We start from the raw sequence: 15,487 nt of genomic DNA on the forward strand, positions 1-15,487 counted from the left end.
AAGCAACGGAGGTTGTCGATGTGGCATTTGATTTTGTTGGCGCCGTCTAATCAGGTTCTTGGCCAGCTGTCTTTGGACGGAATAACGCTTACATGAAAAACGGGAATAATATTATTTTATTATTTTTCAATCAATTATAGTTTGGTTTTTTGCTGTTTTTAGGTAATTAGCTTAAATTTCTTTGCTAGACTCTATTTTTTTCCGGGTCAAAATACTTTAAAATCTCTTCCCTACCGAATACATTTTGATAATTGGTGGAACATTGAATTATTTATGCACCTAAGTTTGATATTCCTTTTTGTTATCAAGTAATTAAATATATAACAACAAAATGACAAAATTATTCTTGTCGTATTTTCAAAGTTTTGGTACTTTTATTTTTCAGTTTACTTGTTCATTATTAGATAAGTGATAGGTGAAAGCAAAGACCGACTGGAATTTGAATAAAACAGGATGGAAAATTGCAGAAAAAAAGAGCCCCAATGTAGAAAAATATGAACAAGTAGAGAAAGATTGCTACTTGGGTTTTAATTGCAAAAATTCTAGATGGTCCACAGGAATTGGAGGATTCAAAGGAATTGAATTAAATGTCGTATCATATGCAATGTTTTTTTCTCTCAATTTGTTGTGTGTGGGATTTTGGAATGTTTTTGTTTTTAATTAAAGCATTTTTGTTTTTGTTTTACTGTGGGGCACGCATATTTATTACGTGTGATGCGAATGCAATGTGGGGGGGCAAGCGTGTCGGCATACCATTTAGATTGTTTGGCAACCTCTCATTCAGACCATGATGTTTGTTGCATTGCTACGCTACCAAATGTTCCACTCTCTCTCTCTCTCTCTCTCTCTCTCTCTCTCTCTCTCTCTCTCATCACACCTTTTAAGCCTACACTTAATTATTATTAGCCAAAACAATGGCAACAACCATTATGTTCTTAATAATTTTATCCTGGCTCTGCTCTGTGCTTTCAAGGACGATATAAGCATCATGAGGTTTGTGAGGTCACCAACTTAATTTCATGCACTAATTAAGACCTAATGTGAAGCTTTTGACCCCAAAAATGTGAAGCTAGGTTTCTAGACTTTTCTTTATGGACGTGTAAGTAGTCTAGTATCAAATTTCGTTGTAAAGTCTGAAAGTAAGTGAGAGTAAATCTTATATATATTTTTTGTTTTATAAAAGCGATAGTCTAAACTACTCTAAGAGCATTTCCATTCATTTGTCATGGTAAAAGGCAAGGGGAGGCAATGGCTGATACTATTCACATGAATAGTGCCTGCCCTTACAATTTTTTTTGGTTGGTTTTCCACCCATTGTCATGGCAACTCAAGGACAACCACTATTCACATAAGATATGAGGATAAGATATGAGGAGATGAATTTATATAGAGTTTTGGTGTGGGAAGTGAATAATATGGCTAGGTATTTATTTTTTTAAAAATTCTGAAAATTATGGTATTTTTTTTGTTATTTAAATTGTTTGATGACGTCAGCATTAGGTCAGCTTGTCTAGGCAGAAGTCAGGCAAATCTTGCCTTTGGGTTTGCCCAGGCTGAGCCTACTCCTTGCCCAGGCTAGCCTTCACTGCTGGAGTTCGTTTTTGGGGACTGGGGGGCCTTTTGCCCGTGCTGGGCTACACGAGTGGAAGTGCTCTAAAATACAAGAATGAGAATTCGTATTTAAGGACAAGGGGCGTACTCATTGTCATGACCAACTGACCTAACTCACATCTTTTATCATTTCTTGTATTTTAGTTTTATCATTTGTGATTAACATGGTTGTTGTTTATCTTTTTATTTCTTCCTAAAAAAGCTGTTAATGTGTAATACCTCAAAATCATACACTCTGTATGGTGGATCCTAAGCATCCAAAATCTGATATGTAAATCAATGTCTGCTAACGTTATGAAAAGCACATAGGGACAATCCATTTGGTTTGTAGTTTTGCCCAAGAACAAAGTTTGGTAGACCCAAAAAAAGCACTGAAAGACATTATCATATTGGGACCTTTGGTCCTTTGGAATGGGCATGGTTATATTATTAAGTTATAACACCAACTCGGGTGGCTGGCTTCAAACGGTTGAGATTTTGGTCTTTCCTTATAAGGTTTTTCCTGGCAAGCATTTAAGCAAAGCCAGCAAGCTGGTGATGGTATCAATGAGAAGTTGGCAGACAGGTCATTTGGGTTCTCTTCTCTATATATTATCTCCCTATTCAGATTGGTTAGGGTGGTCCACCTCTCTCTCATAACATCACAAGTCTTGACCCTTAATTGACCCTCATTGTCTTGCAAAGCAAACGCAAATTATGGAAATTGAATCACCAACTTAACCATGCTTTAGGTTTAGGACCCCCCCCATAACACATTGCATGATGATCAATTAGGTGCAAAGGGATGACAAAGCTTCATCAATTTTTTGTCGGCATAAAATATTACGTACAACTTTTCTCATACGTACTCTACTATTATAAAGTCAGACCTTAAAACAAAAAATAAAGACAATCATATATAAATCTAATAGAATAATTCATAAAAGTCAATATATTTGTAGCTCAAATGATTAAGACCAATTACTCATGCACTCGAAGTTCTATTTTAACTAAGTAAAAATCCTAATATATACATACATACACACAAGTGCTTGCTTGTGCATTCTAACTCAGGTAGCGGGTCAGTGGCTAAAGGCCCAGATCCATACCAACATGTGGCTTTTAAGTTAGTGGGCCTAACCTATATTTTGGGCTTAAGCCGAACCCAAAAAATGAGTGGCCCAATTTCTAACCCAATTGTCAGCGGTTCGCGCGTGCGATAACTGAGACAGGTGCGCGAAAGCGGTAGTCTTACAGAAGCTTCTGGTGGTTGGGTCGTAGTTGTATGAGGAGGAACCTGTTGTTTCAATTTCCTTCATTTCGAAGTTATTTTATTTGAAGCCAGCAATTAGGGGAGAGAGAGAGAGAGAGGGAGAGAGAGAGAGAGAGAGAGAGAGAGAGAGAGAGAGAGATCTCAACTGGGATATCACCGGAATTAGCTAGAAAATTCTGGGTCTGCCATGTCTTCTCCCGCCGAGTAATACCCTCTTTTTTCTTTTCTCTTTGTTTCTAAGATTCATATATTTTCATTAGTCGTTATACTTTGCTGCCATTGATACTTCAATTTATACAGTGGGTTCTGGTTTTTGTGTTATTACATCATACTGAGCTTGTTCCATGTTGCATTCTGCGTTGCTTTTATTTAGTTATGTATTAGCTGACATTTTGTATTCTTGACTTGAATTTAACTACGTTTGTGTAACGCTTGAATGATCCCAAATTCTCTTACAGTATTTACTTGGTTTATGAACTTACAATTTCATGGATTGAGGGGACGTGCACAGTATGATAAACCCATATTTTAATTCTTAATGGGAGAGGAGTTCATGGATGTGGGTTTTATTAAGGATTTAAACGTGTTGCATTTTTGTGTGATTTTGGATGGGCGCAATGATATAATGAAGCTCTGGTTTGCAGCTTCAATTTTTATTCAGTGTAGCCACAAAGTTTACTGGAAACAGTAAAACTTGGGTCTATGGGAAAAAACCCCACTTCTTTTAAGATTATTTTTAATGAATAACTCCATGAGTAGGGATGAGCAATGGGTACCCGTTTGGTGTTAGAGATGTGGCGGTGGTGGTGGATACCCATTGCCCATCCCTATCTTTATGCCTTCAGATTTTATTTTACTTGGTAGCATGTTGAAGAAAAGACACATATGACCTTACCTTGTGTGGTCTTTGACCAGATGAGTTGAGTTAGGAATTCCTATATGTGTATGAATTCCAGATGAAGTTAGCACAGAAACATGATCTATACTCTTTTAGTGAAAATATAGTGTATGATTTTTTCTTCATATTAATGTGTCCAGTGATGTCCACAGTGATTGATTATGATCATCCAGCTATCTTGTGCATTTGTTAGTGTTTTCCCTCGAGAGACAATTGCTTTAATTTCTTCTTTTGACCATTACAACCATATGCTATTTGCTTCTTTCAGGTTCTATCGCTCACTTCCACCCATAAGCAAAGCTTATGGGACCATCTGTGTATTGGCAACTACAGCCTTTCAACTAGGGCTTTATGATTTTCGAAGTATTGCATTAGTACATAAACTAGTCTTCTCACATTTCCAGGTATGGATTGCTTAAAATTGATATAGTTATGTTTAGTTGTTATTATAGAACTCATTTTTAACTTCAGCATTGTTTGTAGGTGTGGAGGTTGATTACAAACTTCTTTTTCCTTGGAAACTTCTCAATCAACTTTGGAATTCGCCTCTTGATGATGTAAGTAATAGTTCTATGGGATACTTCTCTATTTTTTTTTTTTTTGGCTACCTCTCGTTTTAGAAAGCGTAGTGTTATACCTTTTATGCTGTCCATTATCTAGCGGGAGACAGATTGATTCTGCTTTAACTAATGGATCCATGGATTTCTCAATAAGGGAACTTAATTATTCATGAACTAATACAAGAATGCTACTGACTGTACAGAGCAAGATATGGAGTTCAACTTGAAAAGGGACCATTTGAGCGTCGAACTGCAGATTTCTTGTGGATGATGATATTTGGAGCCTTGACATTATTGGTGTGTGAGTTATTCAATATTTTTTTTCACTTTAATCTCTTTCTTCTGAAAGGGAAGGGAAAATCTGTTTAACTGTAGTGTCTGTGCTAGCTCATGATCATATGAGCTGTTTAGAGATTAAACTGGAGTTGATTTAAAACTCAAAAGGTTGATTTTGCTTCATTTTTACTCTGTGCTAGTGCAAATGTTTTGGTTTGATAGGAAAATATAATGTTGCAACTTAATGAAGTTGATGTGCATGTGATTATGTCTCATATGGTGTAGCTTGCTTGGATCTTATTATCATTTAATTGTACATCAACAACATATGTCCTGTTTTCACCTTTTACTCTTGTCTTGAAATTTTAGGTTTTATCTGCTATCCCTATATTTTGGTCCCCTTTCTTAGGGATATCTCTCGTGTTCATGCTTGTTTATGTCTGGAGTAGAGAATTTCCAAATGCTAACGTCAACATATATGGCCTCGTGGCACTTAAGGTATGCAGATTGGTATACATTCACGTTGCTATTGGGTGCTTCTATTTTGTAATGTATCTGCAGCTACTTATTCTTAATGTCTGGTGCATGCAATTTCTATATATTGTGATTGCAGGCATTTTATCTACCCTGGGCGATGCTTGCTTTGGACGTCATTTTTGGTTCCTCAATTATGCCAGATCTGCTGGGAATCATTGCTGGACATCTGTATTACTTCTTGACTGTGTTGCATCCATTGGCAGGTGGAAAGAACATATTACAAACTCCGAGATGGGTGTATCCTTACTTTAGTATTTTTTGTTCTTTTAAGGTGCAAAGTAAGCATTCATGCACCATAGGAGCTATCATAAACTCTCTCTCTCTCTCTCTCTCTCTCTCTCTCTCGCATGCGCGCATATCATCTATTTGAACTTCAGTTTTTTCTTTGCTTGTCTCTTGCATTCTACCTGTAGCTCATTGCAGTCAAGGTTTGTATTAGCTTACCTAAATAAATGTAGCTCATCCATGGTCTATCTATTATCTCTTTCCATTCATTGCCATTCTTAGACATAGTGGCATTACAAGTCCACCACATGGTAGGGATTGATTTCTCATTCTTGTCAATTAATCTTATTCACTTGAAGGTAGTTTGTCCCTATATATAGATTTTCTTGACTGTTACTGCACAGACATAAAGTAGTTGCAAGATGGAGGATAGGAGCTCCTCCGCCAAGTAGCCAAACCCAACCTGCCCCTGGTACTGGTGGTACGACTTTCAGAGGGAGGTCTTATCGGCTTAGTGGATAATGCTGATCTGTCAAGGGGCTGAGACTTTTCCAGTCACAACTTTCTCACATTTTTTGTGGAGGACGAATCTAACAAGCAGAAAGGAAGCAATTTGGTGATAGGGCCCTAACTGTTGCAGAAGTTGTAAAATTTCCCCTTGAGAACTAATTTTCATAATTTGTTGAACATGTGAAGAGAAAGGGAGAATGTTCTAGAGAGAAACTAGATAAGTTGAGCAACTATGAATGCCAATGGTGTAGAGATAATTTTATATATCTAATTTCCATTCAAAATTTGGTTACCAACTCATATAGCAGATGATACGAATTAATTTGCACAACATTTTCATTAAGGTCTATTCAAATGCATCAGTTCGTTCAATACTCATAACCTTAGCCTTCACTTCATCGACGACTTTAATTTTCAACCCTCCATTGCCGCAGCATTGCTGCACCTCAACGATACCATTATAAATCCGAGTCATAATCAGACATAAATTTTAGTTCCTTTTTTTGGGTTTGCTGGGTTGAAGATTTGATGGAGAATATCAGTATTTTTTCCCAACAGAAACAGAGGAAAAATCGTGAAATGGTGCAAAGACCAAGGGCAAATGGACAAGTGACTGCGTACAATATGAAAGAGAGAGAGAGAGAGCGAATGGGGGTGAACCATCAGATGAGATCCACCTTTCTCAGCCTCCCTTTTTCTCTGTCAAAGCTCTCCCCACATTTCTCTCCTCTTCCTATTTATAATTTTCTTTTGTGAAACTTGCCACAATGGAGTGACCAAACCCACAATACCACTAACTCCACCAAACAAAGAAAGAGGAAAAAAAGAGCCTCTCACTTCCATCCCCAACCATATAATATCCTCCCAAAGCAATACGCTTCATATAGCCTGTGCAACAACACAACAATCACCAATCACCAACACACGCAAAACAAAAGACACACACTCTGCTCACAATAACAGAGGAAACACAAAATGTCGTGGCAGACCTACGTGGATGATCACTTGATGTGTGACATTGACGGCCAAGGCCAGCATCTCTCCGCGGCTGCCATTATCGGTCTCGATGGCAGTGTCTGGGCCAAGAGCTCTTCCTTCCCCCAGGTCCAGTCTTCATCTTATACTATTTGGTGATAAAAACTTAGACGTAGTTGCATTGCATTGCATGCTGCTTTGTCATTGATCTCTTAAGCCTTTAATTTGGGTTCATTATATTAACATCTCCATTGCAGTTTAAGCCAGAGGAGATGACTGGGATCAACAAGGATTTCGAAGAACCGGGTCATCTTGCTCCAACCGGGTTGCACCTTGGGGGCGCAAAGTACATGGTAATCCAGGGAGAGCCTGGCGCTGTCATCCGTGGAAAGAAGGTACCATCATTCTCATATGTCTCTATATAATTAACCCTATGATCAATCAGTTCATTTATACATATATGGTACATATAGGGAGGGATCCCTTAACTGAAGCGCTCTCTCTATATATTTATCTACTTGCTTTCACTTATCTAAGCTCATAATGTATTGGGTTGAAGTTATTTTTCACAGGTTTTAAACTAAACATGTTCTCTGTGATTGATTTTTGTAGGGCTCTGGAGGTATCACTATAAAGAAAACTGGACAAGCTCTAGTATTTGGACTCTATGAAGAACCTGTGACTCCAGGGCAGTGCAACATGGTTGTTGAGAGGTTGGGGGATTACCTCATTGACCAGGGCCTGTAGGCTTATATCTATCATGACCCTAGTATTTCAATTTTGGATTTTTGTTGCTTTTCTTTATTTTTTCTTTTCTGGGGTTTTGGTTCCCAGTTTGCATCTCCTTCATCCAAAAAGCCTCTAAAAATTGGTGGTGAAGTTGAAGTTGTTGCAGACAATAACCATCTGAGAAGGACTAAAAGCAGTTGTTTGGTTGCTTGAATTGCATAAAACTTGATATTTCATGATAATATTTGTATCCCTTGTTCGTAGTTTTTCCCTTTTCTAAGTTATATATTCCATTGGAACATTCCTAAAAGAATCTTTGCCTGGCAAAAGCTTGCCAGCTCATATTTGACTAGCTGGTTGTGATTTTTGATTTAAATTTTCTGAAGATTCGCTTTACATTCTTGGTACAACAATGAATAAAAATAACCAGTTGCATACAGAGAAGACTGAGGAAGCATCTAATCTAAAAACTATTTCCCTTTTGTCCTTTGGCCATCTCATTGATGCACTTTCATGCCCCATTGCAAGTTGGCAACCAGTGGATTTTTTCAAAGAATAAATCCTCCAGTTTTGGTGTCTCATGTTTGAAAAGGATGGGAACTGTTTTGTATATTAGACAGTTTGCTTTGCCATTTGAGACTCTGAATTTACATCCCTCAATAAATACCAGTTTTGCTGGCAAGAGAATATTTATCATCATTTTGTTTTACTGGTGGGGCAAAATGAATCCTCATGGAGGATATGATTTTTGTATAAACAAACAAGAGGACCCCAGATATGACAAGTTGCTGTCCTCACATCACATATCATGGGGAATATCTAGTCAATAATAATATTAATAATTCTTCTTTTGGAAAGTGATGGGACAGAAAATCTAAGTTAATTAGTAGGCTTAAGATAAGAAATGATGAGGAAACTAGAAGTTGAAGTATTTTATTTTTCCATTGGTTTTTAACTTCAGAGGTCCCTGAATTTATTCTCGAGTTTCAATTGAATTCTCAAACTTTGTTTTTTGAGCCAGTTATATCGTCTAACTCGACCATTCGTTACAATTACAAAAAAGAAACAAATGCAATTAGGATAGAGATTCTCTTGTTAAATTGTTAACCTTGATGATCCGTTCAACTCAATAAAATTCCACTTTATCAAAAGTTTATATTACATATCATTACCGTGTAATAAGAAATCATTTCTATAAATAAAGAACTAAAATTTGAATATTAAATCAGAAATCAATTGAGGATTTGGGAGCAAATCAGCATATTCTTATGTCAATTGGGATTCAACATATTTCCTCCGTGCAAAAATGCTATTTGCATTAATCCTGCATCTTCCATCCCACATTAGAGGATTCTTGCCTATTTATAATTTGTAAGAAGAATAAGACTTTCAATTACAGATGATATATTTTTTCACAAAATCATAGAGAAAGTAGGAACATATTCATTTTTATACAAACATGGTTAGTTTTCAAAATATTTCAAATTTTATTAGAAAAAAAAGTCATCGGCTATATCACTGCACCCCTCGTGAATTCACAGTGAATTAAAAAATTAATTAATTTTTTAATTTAAAAGAAAGTTATTTGTTTTATTGGTCAAAATTCGAATTAAAAGTACATAGGTGTGGGAAAATGGGGAAATTTTTTGATTTTAAATAGACTCACCCTACATTCGTGCGTTGTTTCAACGCTGCTGTTCAGTATAGAAGACTAGAGGCTGAACAAAAGCTGATCTTTCCTTCTCAGACACCCAAAACTCCGATAACACAAAATCCCACAACACACAGAAACCCAAGAACAAAAAACCTCAAAATCAGCAACAACAAAGATGTCGTGGCAAACGTACGTAGACGACCATCTGATGTGCGAAATTGAAGGTAACCACCTCTCTGCCGCCGCCATCATCGGCCACGACGGCAGCGTTTGGGCCCAGAGCGCCACTTTCCCTCAGGTTCCATTTTTTCCTTTCTGTCAAAACACATATCAATGTTTTGTGCATACCATCTTGCTTAAAGCTTTGATCTTGGTGGGTAAGTCAAAAGTTTGATTGACTGAATCAAATCGATTTGGGTTTGTCTAATCTCATCTTTGGATGCCATGTTTTTCATTTATATACTGCTTTGATTGATTAATGTTATGTTTATTGCTTGACCTGTATAGTTGAAGCCTGAAGAAGTGACTGGCATTCTGAATGACTTCAATGAACCTGGTTCACTTGCTCCAACTGGGTTGTATCTTGGAGGCACAAAGTACATGGTCATCCAAGGAGAGCCAGGAGCTGTCATTAGAGGAAAGAAGGTACCTTTAATAAGTTAATCCCATTCATTCTTTATACTGCTCACAACCTCTATGCACATCATTGATGCTTATGCATTTTGAATTTTTGTTTTCATGGTTTCTGATCTAACTTTGGGTCACTTCAATTTCAGGGACCAGGTGGTGTTACTGTCAAGAAGAGCACTCTTGCTTTGCTGATTGGCATTTATGATGAGCCAATGACTCCTGGCCAATGCAACATGATTGTTGAAAGGCTTGGTGATTATCTGGTTGAACAGGGTCTCTAGAGACCTTGGTATGTCTTCTTTTATTTATGGGATGTTCCTGGTTTCTGTTAAAGTTTGCTGCTTCTCACTCTGACCCTGACCCTGCTGCTGGAAATGTTTGTTTGCAGTGAAAACAACTACATGTATTACTAGTGGTGGGATTGGAACCACTTGTGGAAACAAAATTTGGTGCTTGAGAAATGTTGATTATGGTCTTTGTCTGTCTTTGTACTCCTTTGATGAATTGTATTGTATTGTATGATTTTCAAGCGAGGTACTTGTCCACAGGATTTCAGTAACTGAATGTGGCAAATTGATTTGCATGAATTTATAGATATGCCTTATTTTTATCATGACTTTTCTTTGGATGTTTTCTCTGGTGTACAATAGATGATACCTAATTTTACATTCTACCTTGAATAAAGGTATGATGCTTGTGCGGCACCCTTGGATTCAGGGGAACTTGAGGCCATGTGAGTGTCAAATGGCTCAAATCTGCAAGTATTAAAAGTTAAAATTTTCATGGCATGATTTTGTGGAGATGATTGAGGTAATATTGGCTTTGATGTTGGCATCGGCTGGGGAGACGGTAGGTGTTGTTTGGTTACTGAAATTACAACTTTGGTATTGTCTTAAAAGTGTTTGGATGGTTAATTAGATCTATCAAAATAGAAAGGGAAAAGAGGTAAAGGCCCCGCCGCTCATAATCGACAGACTAGCGCATCATGCTTGCACTTCAAAATTTTACATTTAAAACCTACATTACAGATTTTATCTCACAAATACACTGATTCCTCCTCTCCAATTGAGGTGTGAAGTTCAACCATCAGAAGCTGCAAACTCTTTAGTTTCTAACTCAAGCCTCTGCATGTGTTAAAAATAGAAAGGGAGAGGAGGTAAAGACCCGCCGCTCATAATCGACAGACTAGTTCATCATGCTTGCACTTCAAAGTTTTACATTTGAAACCTACATTTCAGATTTTATCTCCCAAATAAACTGATTACTCCAATTGAGGTGTGAAGTTCAACCATCGGAAGCTGCAAACTCTTTAGTTTCTAACTCAAGCCTCTGCATGTGCTAAAAACATATAACTCATGTCATCCCATCTTCAGAAGATATAGCACTATCATACAAAAATTGGGGAGCTGATTGATATTCAGCAATTACATTCTTCCTCTTGAAAATGAGGGAAAAAGTTTCAAAAGCCAGCACCAACCCCTGCAATAGCCTAATCACCGAAATACAAGAATCACCAATATCTGGTCTCCATGGCAAAATATATACTGCTTTTAACATCCAAGTTTCTCAGACATGGTCAACTTTTGGAAAGAACTAACATGAAAGTCCCTAGAAGGCAACTAAACATCCATGTTGGAACTCTGTTCATTGTGGCGAAGGATGAAGTAGAAGATATTGCTGTTGTATTACTTGCCACAGTTTTGTTGCTCCTGCATGAGAATTGCAAAACAAGAAAACTTGGTCAACATGGAATGCAACATTGGCAAACGGAATTTGTAGGGATGTCGCATATATAAAACTTACCCAGCAGTCATATAGATGCAGTTGTCATAGCCTGCACGGGTGAAATAAGATTAGTTTTGCGAAGACCTCTCAAATCAGATTCTCAACAATACTTCAGAAACTTGTAAATATAACTCCAAGATATATAATTTAGGTTTGTATATGCATTTCACACTTTGATGAAATCTGCCCGTCAAAATAAGAGTATCACATAGCAACATTACTTAACCACGTATGTCATGCATAAGGAGAACCAGATAGCAAGTTGGAAGGGCAGTTAAATGAGAAACTAGCTTTCCAGCCAGCCATATACATATCAAATACACCTTGCCAGCCACTTTGTCTACTGCTTCACTCTGTTTTAAGGAATGCTTGGTTATCCCCAAGTAAAAGATGGTCAGCTAAAATAATTACTTGATCATGCACCATATATGAAAAAAAATGGTTTCATGCATACACGAAAAGAGAACAGACATATGAAGTAAAGAAATGCAGTTTAAAAGCAGGAGTTGGATCCGTGAATACGTACTCGGGTTCTTATCGACTTTAATCCCTGTCCCTCCGAAACTGCAAGCAACATCAGTAGCCCCATTTTGCTGGTAATAATTGTTGAACGCAAAAGATGCATGCGCCACTGTATTATCTGGCTCAAAGCAAGGTTGGCTAGGCTGAATGGCAGTACAGTCTACATTCCCAGGACCACAAGCCCAATCCAAGGCATTCTGCAAGTCAAGTTCAGAAGCCTTACTTGAAGCAATGCACCACGTCGTCACATTCGAACTGGTAACATTGGCCTGTGTAATCACATCCGCAGAACCTTTTCCAGTGAAATCCAGGTTGTAGACGCTTGTCTGGTCTGGATAAAATAACCCCCAGTTCCTCTCCGAGTCCAACCCAGGCTTCCTATTTTCATTGAACAAAGAAAAGATATAGATATCCAGCCTCTCTCCAGGCTTTGCAGGAGTACCGGTATTATTAATGACATGGCGAATCAGATTGGTATTGTAAGTTTGGGCATTATCAGGAGTTGCAGCTGTCTCTTTAGGCGATCCTTTCGAAGGCCAGCCTGTCTCAGTGACCATGATCTTAATTGTTTTGAAATTCAGAGCCATCAGCGCGTAATATATAGCATCAATCTGTGCATCAAGCATGTTGGTGTATAGCAAACCAGTGTTTGGATCAATAACATCTGAGGATGACTCAAATAAGGCATAGTCTAGAGTGACATTGGATGGGGAATCTCTGTAAGCATAGTATGGATAAATATCAACCATGAATGGTGACTGATTTTCGGCAAGAAATTCCAACAGGGGTTTCAGAAACGATGCATGGCTGCTATTAAAAGCCCCAGCAGAGGGAGGGAATGATCGGGACAGAACACCAAGAGAATGTGTAGTTGATACTTTAATCTTCTTAGACAGACCAACCTTTTTTAAGGCTGTGAGGACATTTCTCATGGCAGGCACTACTTGTGCAGAGAAATTACTGGGGCTCTCAGTAACTTCAGCTCCAACAGTTATGTATGTGATCTTCGTAGCTGGGTAGTAAGGCAGGATGCTGTTCTTAAGCCAGGTGTCTGCATTGGATTGGTATTGGGAAATTGCCAACAAGTCTGAATTTGGGACCCCAATCATAAGTTCAACGCCAGTGTTTCCAAAGGCCTTGAGGACCTGTATGTTAGAGTCGTAAATCCTAACATATTTAATGTTATGAAGCTGCACAAGCTGCGCCGCTTTGTCCGGTGTAGGAAGATCATCAGCATTTCTTCCATAGCAAATTCCAATGGTACTTCCTCTGCAAAGATCTGTAACAAAGATCACAAGATTCAAACAAATGAGTATTCATTAAACTTGGAAGAGATACGTAAACTGATGACCTGCCAGCAGGCTGGCCAGTAGAAACAAAGAAAAGAAAGAATAAAAAGATTGGGAAGGATTAACTCAAATATCCAAACACCAACTGGGCCAGAGGTCTTACAGCCAAAAAGATACTACATTGACTAAGACCATTCATAATACCAATTCCCTTCATAGAATTCATAATAGCCGGTTAAATAATTTCAAAAGATACTACATTGTATAAGTCTTTCAAGAATCATGGCTTCCTCTCAAGAATTAAAGCCAAGTTCTACTGTGATTACAAAAATAGCAGGCACACTGCATCACCAATGAACCCTTTCAAATGCTCAAAAACTTGAGCTTGTAGAGGTACCAAAACACAGTAAACAAATACTTGTGCACCTTATGAAGGTAGCAAATTACACTTTTGTTGTCCACATTTCAAGTTGTTTACAACCAAACCAGATAGGGTCCCCAAACTGAATTATTGCATTCCAGCTGTCCACCACCCCCACTGGAGAAAAATACAAACGCAAAGCAACTGAAATAGAAAATCATTAATTTAGCATTGCCCCTTTAGGAGCGATATAGGCGTTAGGTATGGTTCCAAATAAGCATATTAGGCTATCAGGATAAATACTTATGTTAATATACCCAGTTGATAAAATAAAAACTAAAAATATATGAGAAGTTTAGAGCACTTGGTAACTGATGTATGCATTTCCCTAATGAATATATAAAAAAAATGTGAACCTTGGAGCTAATAAGCAAGCTGAAAGTATACAACTACGAATGATTTCAAACTCCAAAAGTTCTTCAAGGATCACAACTCTCCACTCCAAAAGTCCAAATGGCCAATAATGGGGCAAAAGTGGTAACTTGAAAGAAAACACACCGACATTTTCTTGTTTCTTTTATGTATGTGTGTGTGGATTGGTCTAAAAAGTCTAGTCGCCATTGATAACCAAAGAAGATTACTTTATGAAAACAAAGATCCAAATAAGGCAAACGAGAAAAATCACTTCGAGTACAGAGAAATTTCAGCTCAAACACTTGAAACACCATCAACATTGAACCCCATTGCACATTAGACAGAAAGAAAGAAAGAAAGAAAAACGAAAAGACAGAAATAAAGAAGAAGAAGCAGAGGAAACCAGAAAGAGAAACAAACCCAAAAGTGCGAGCAGGAGTGAAGTGGCAAAGATTAGCCTGAACCCACTTGCCATTGCTCTCTCTTTCTTTTCTCAATCAGCTTCTTTCTTCTCCTTGAACCCTCTGTGAGCCTCGCTCTAAGCAAATGCTCAACGTTCTTCTCCTTGTAAATAGTAACGGCTCCTTCTTTTTCACTTTCCAAAAAGCCTTTCTCAATCTGTGTGTTTTGCTCAGAGCTCGAGAGTGAAAGCACTTAAGCCTCGTATTTGTATTTGTATTTGTATAAGCCTTGTATAGCTCGATTAGCTAGAGCTGCTTGCAAAAGGCTTTTCAGAATATAAGTGCTTGTGTCAGCATCACAGGAGTTTTGTCAGCGCAAGGATCGGACTTGAGCAGCTGTTTATGAAATCTAGTTTATTCAAAGGCCTCGGTTCCGGAACCTTTGCATGTCTGATTGCTTCTGGAACTTCTGTTCCCCTACCCATCAAATCTACTGTTGGCTTAGCTTAGTGTTAGGCTAGCTTAACTACACGCCATGTATAGACGGTTCCAGACCAAATTTCCAAGGGCTGCTTGCTTGGGTTAAATATTCATTAAAATAATCAAACATATTGCAGCTGCACATCTCTCTGTCTCTTACTTTATGGGTTTTGGTCTGCTCTGCTCTGCCCTACTTTTGGGTATATGAAGTGAAAATGTAAAGGTAAATCTAGGTGAATTACCTGTGGTACAAGCTATGTATCTATCTAGTGTAAGATTTTCAATCATTTCGAATTTTCAGAATTTAAACATGATCCGGAAAACTTGAAATTTTTGGAATTTCGGAAAATAGTTGAAATTACTTTAAACATGTCCAAC

The 15,487-nt window shown here is 37.8% G+C and overlaps 4 protein-coding genes across 4 annotated transcripts; 3 read left to right on the forward strand and 1 right to left on the reverse strand.

Moving 5' to 3' along the window:
* The first annotated feature begins 2,884 nt into the window (after positions 1–2,884).
* On the forward strand, positions 2,885–6,169 carry LOC117636024 (derlin-1). Its single transcript, XM_034370452.1, has 7 exons — positions 2,885–3,067; positions 4,030–4,165; positions 4,245–4,318; positions 4,525–4,618; positions 4,967–5,095; positions 5,211–5,371; positions 5,764–6,169. Exons 1-7 carry the CDS (start codon positions 3,051–3,053, stop codon positions 5,879–5,881), a joined length of 729 nt encoding a protein of 242 aa, XP_034226343.1. The 5' UTR covers positions 2,885–3,050; the 3' UTR covers positions 5,882–6,169.
* A 480-nt stretch (positions 6,170–6,649) lies between these two features.
* LOC117634612 (profilin-2) lies at positions 6,650–7,825 on the forward strand. The gene is made up of 3 exons (XM_034368788.1): positions 6,650–6,973; positions 7,102–7,239; positions 7,457–7,825. The coding sequence occupies exons 1-3, from the start codon at positions 6,845–6,847 to the stop codon at positions 7,589–7,591; spliced, it is 402 nt and encodes a 133-aa protein (XP_034224679.1). The 5' UTR covers positions 6,650–6,844; the 3' UTR covers positions 7,592–7,825.
* Positions 7,826–9,239: 1,414 nt separating this feature from the next.
* Positions 9,240–10,470, forward strand: LOC117633611 (profilin). Its single transcript, XM_034367269.1, has 4 exons — positions 9,240–9,525; positions 9,735–9,872; positions 10,004–10,146; positions 10,246–10,470. The coding sequence occupies exons 1-3, from the start codon at positions 9,403–9,405 to the stop codon at positions 10,136–10,138; spliced, it is 396 nt and encodes a 131-aa protein (XP_034223160.1). The 5' UTR covers positions 9,240–9,402; the 3' UTR covers positions 10,139–10,146; positions 10,246–10,470.
* A 376-nt stretch (positions 10,471–10,846) lies between these two features.
* On the reverse strand, positions 10,847–15,166 carry LOC117633609 (glucan endo-1,3-beta-glucosidase 13-like). The gene is made up of 4 exons (XM_034367268.1): positions 14,649–15,166; positions 12,169–13,443; positions 11,661–11,691; positions 10,847–11,566 (listed from the first exon to the last, which is right to left on the reverse strand). The coding sequence occupies exons 1-4, from the start codon at positions 14,701–14,703 to the stop codon at positions 11,434–11,436; spliced, it is 1,494 nt and encodes a 497-aa protein (XP_034223159.1). The 5' UTR covers positions 14,704–15,166; the 3' UTR covers positions 10,847–11,433.
* Between the last annotated feature and the right edge of the window lie 321 nt (positions 15,167–15,487).

The sequence above is a fragment of the Prunus dulcis genome, chromosome 7 (genome assembly GCF_902201215.1).
Source record: "Prunus dulcis chromosome 7, ALMONDv2, whole genome shotgun sequence".
In the NCBI taxonomy this organism is placed as follows: Eukaryota; Viridiplantae; Streptophyta; class Magnoliopsida; order Rosales; family Rosaceae; genus Prunus; species Prunus dulcis.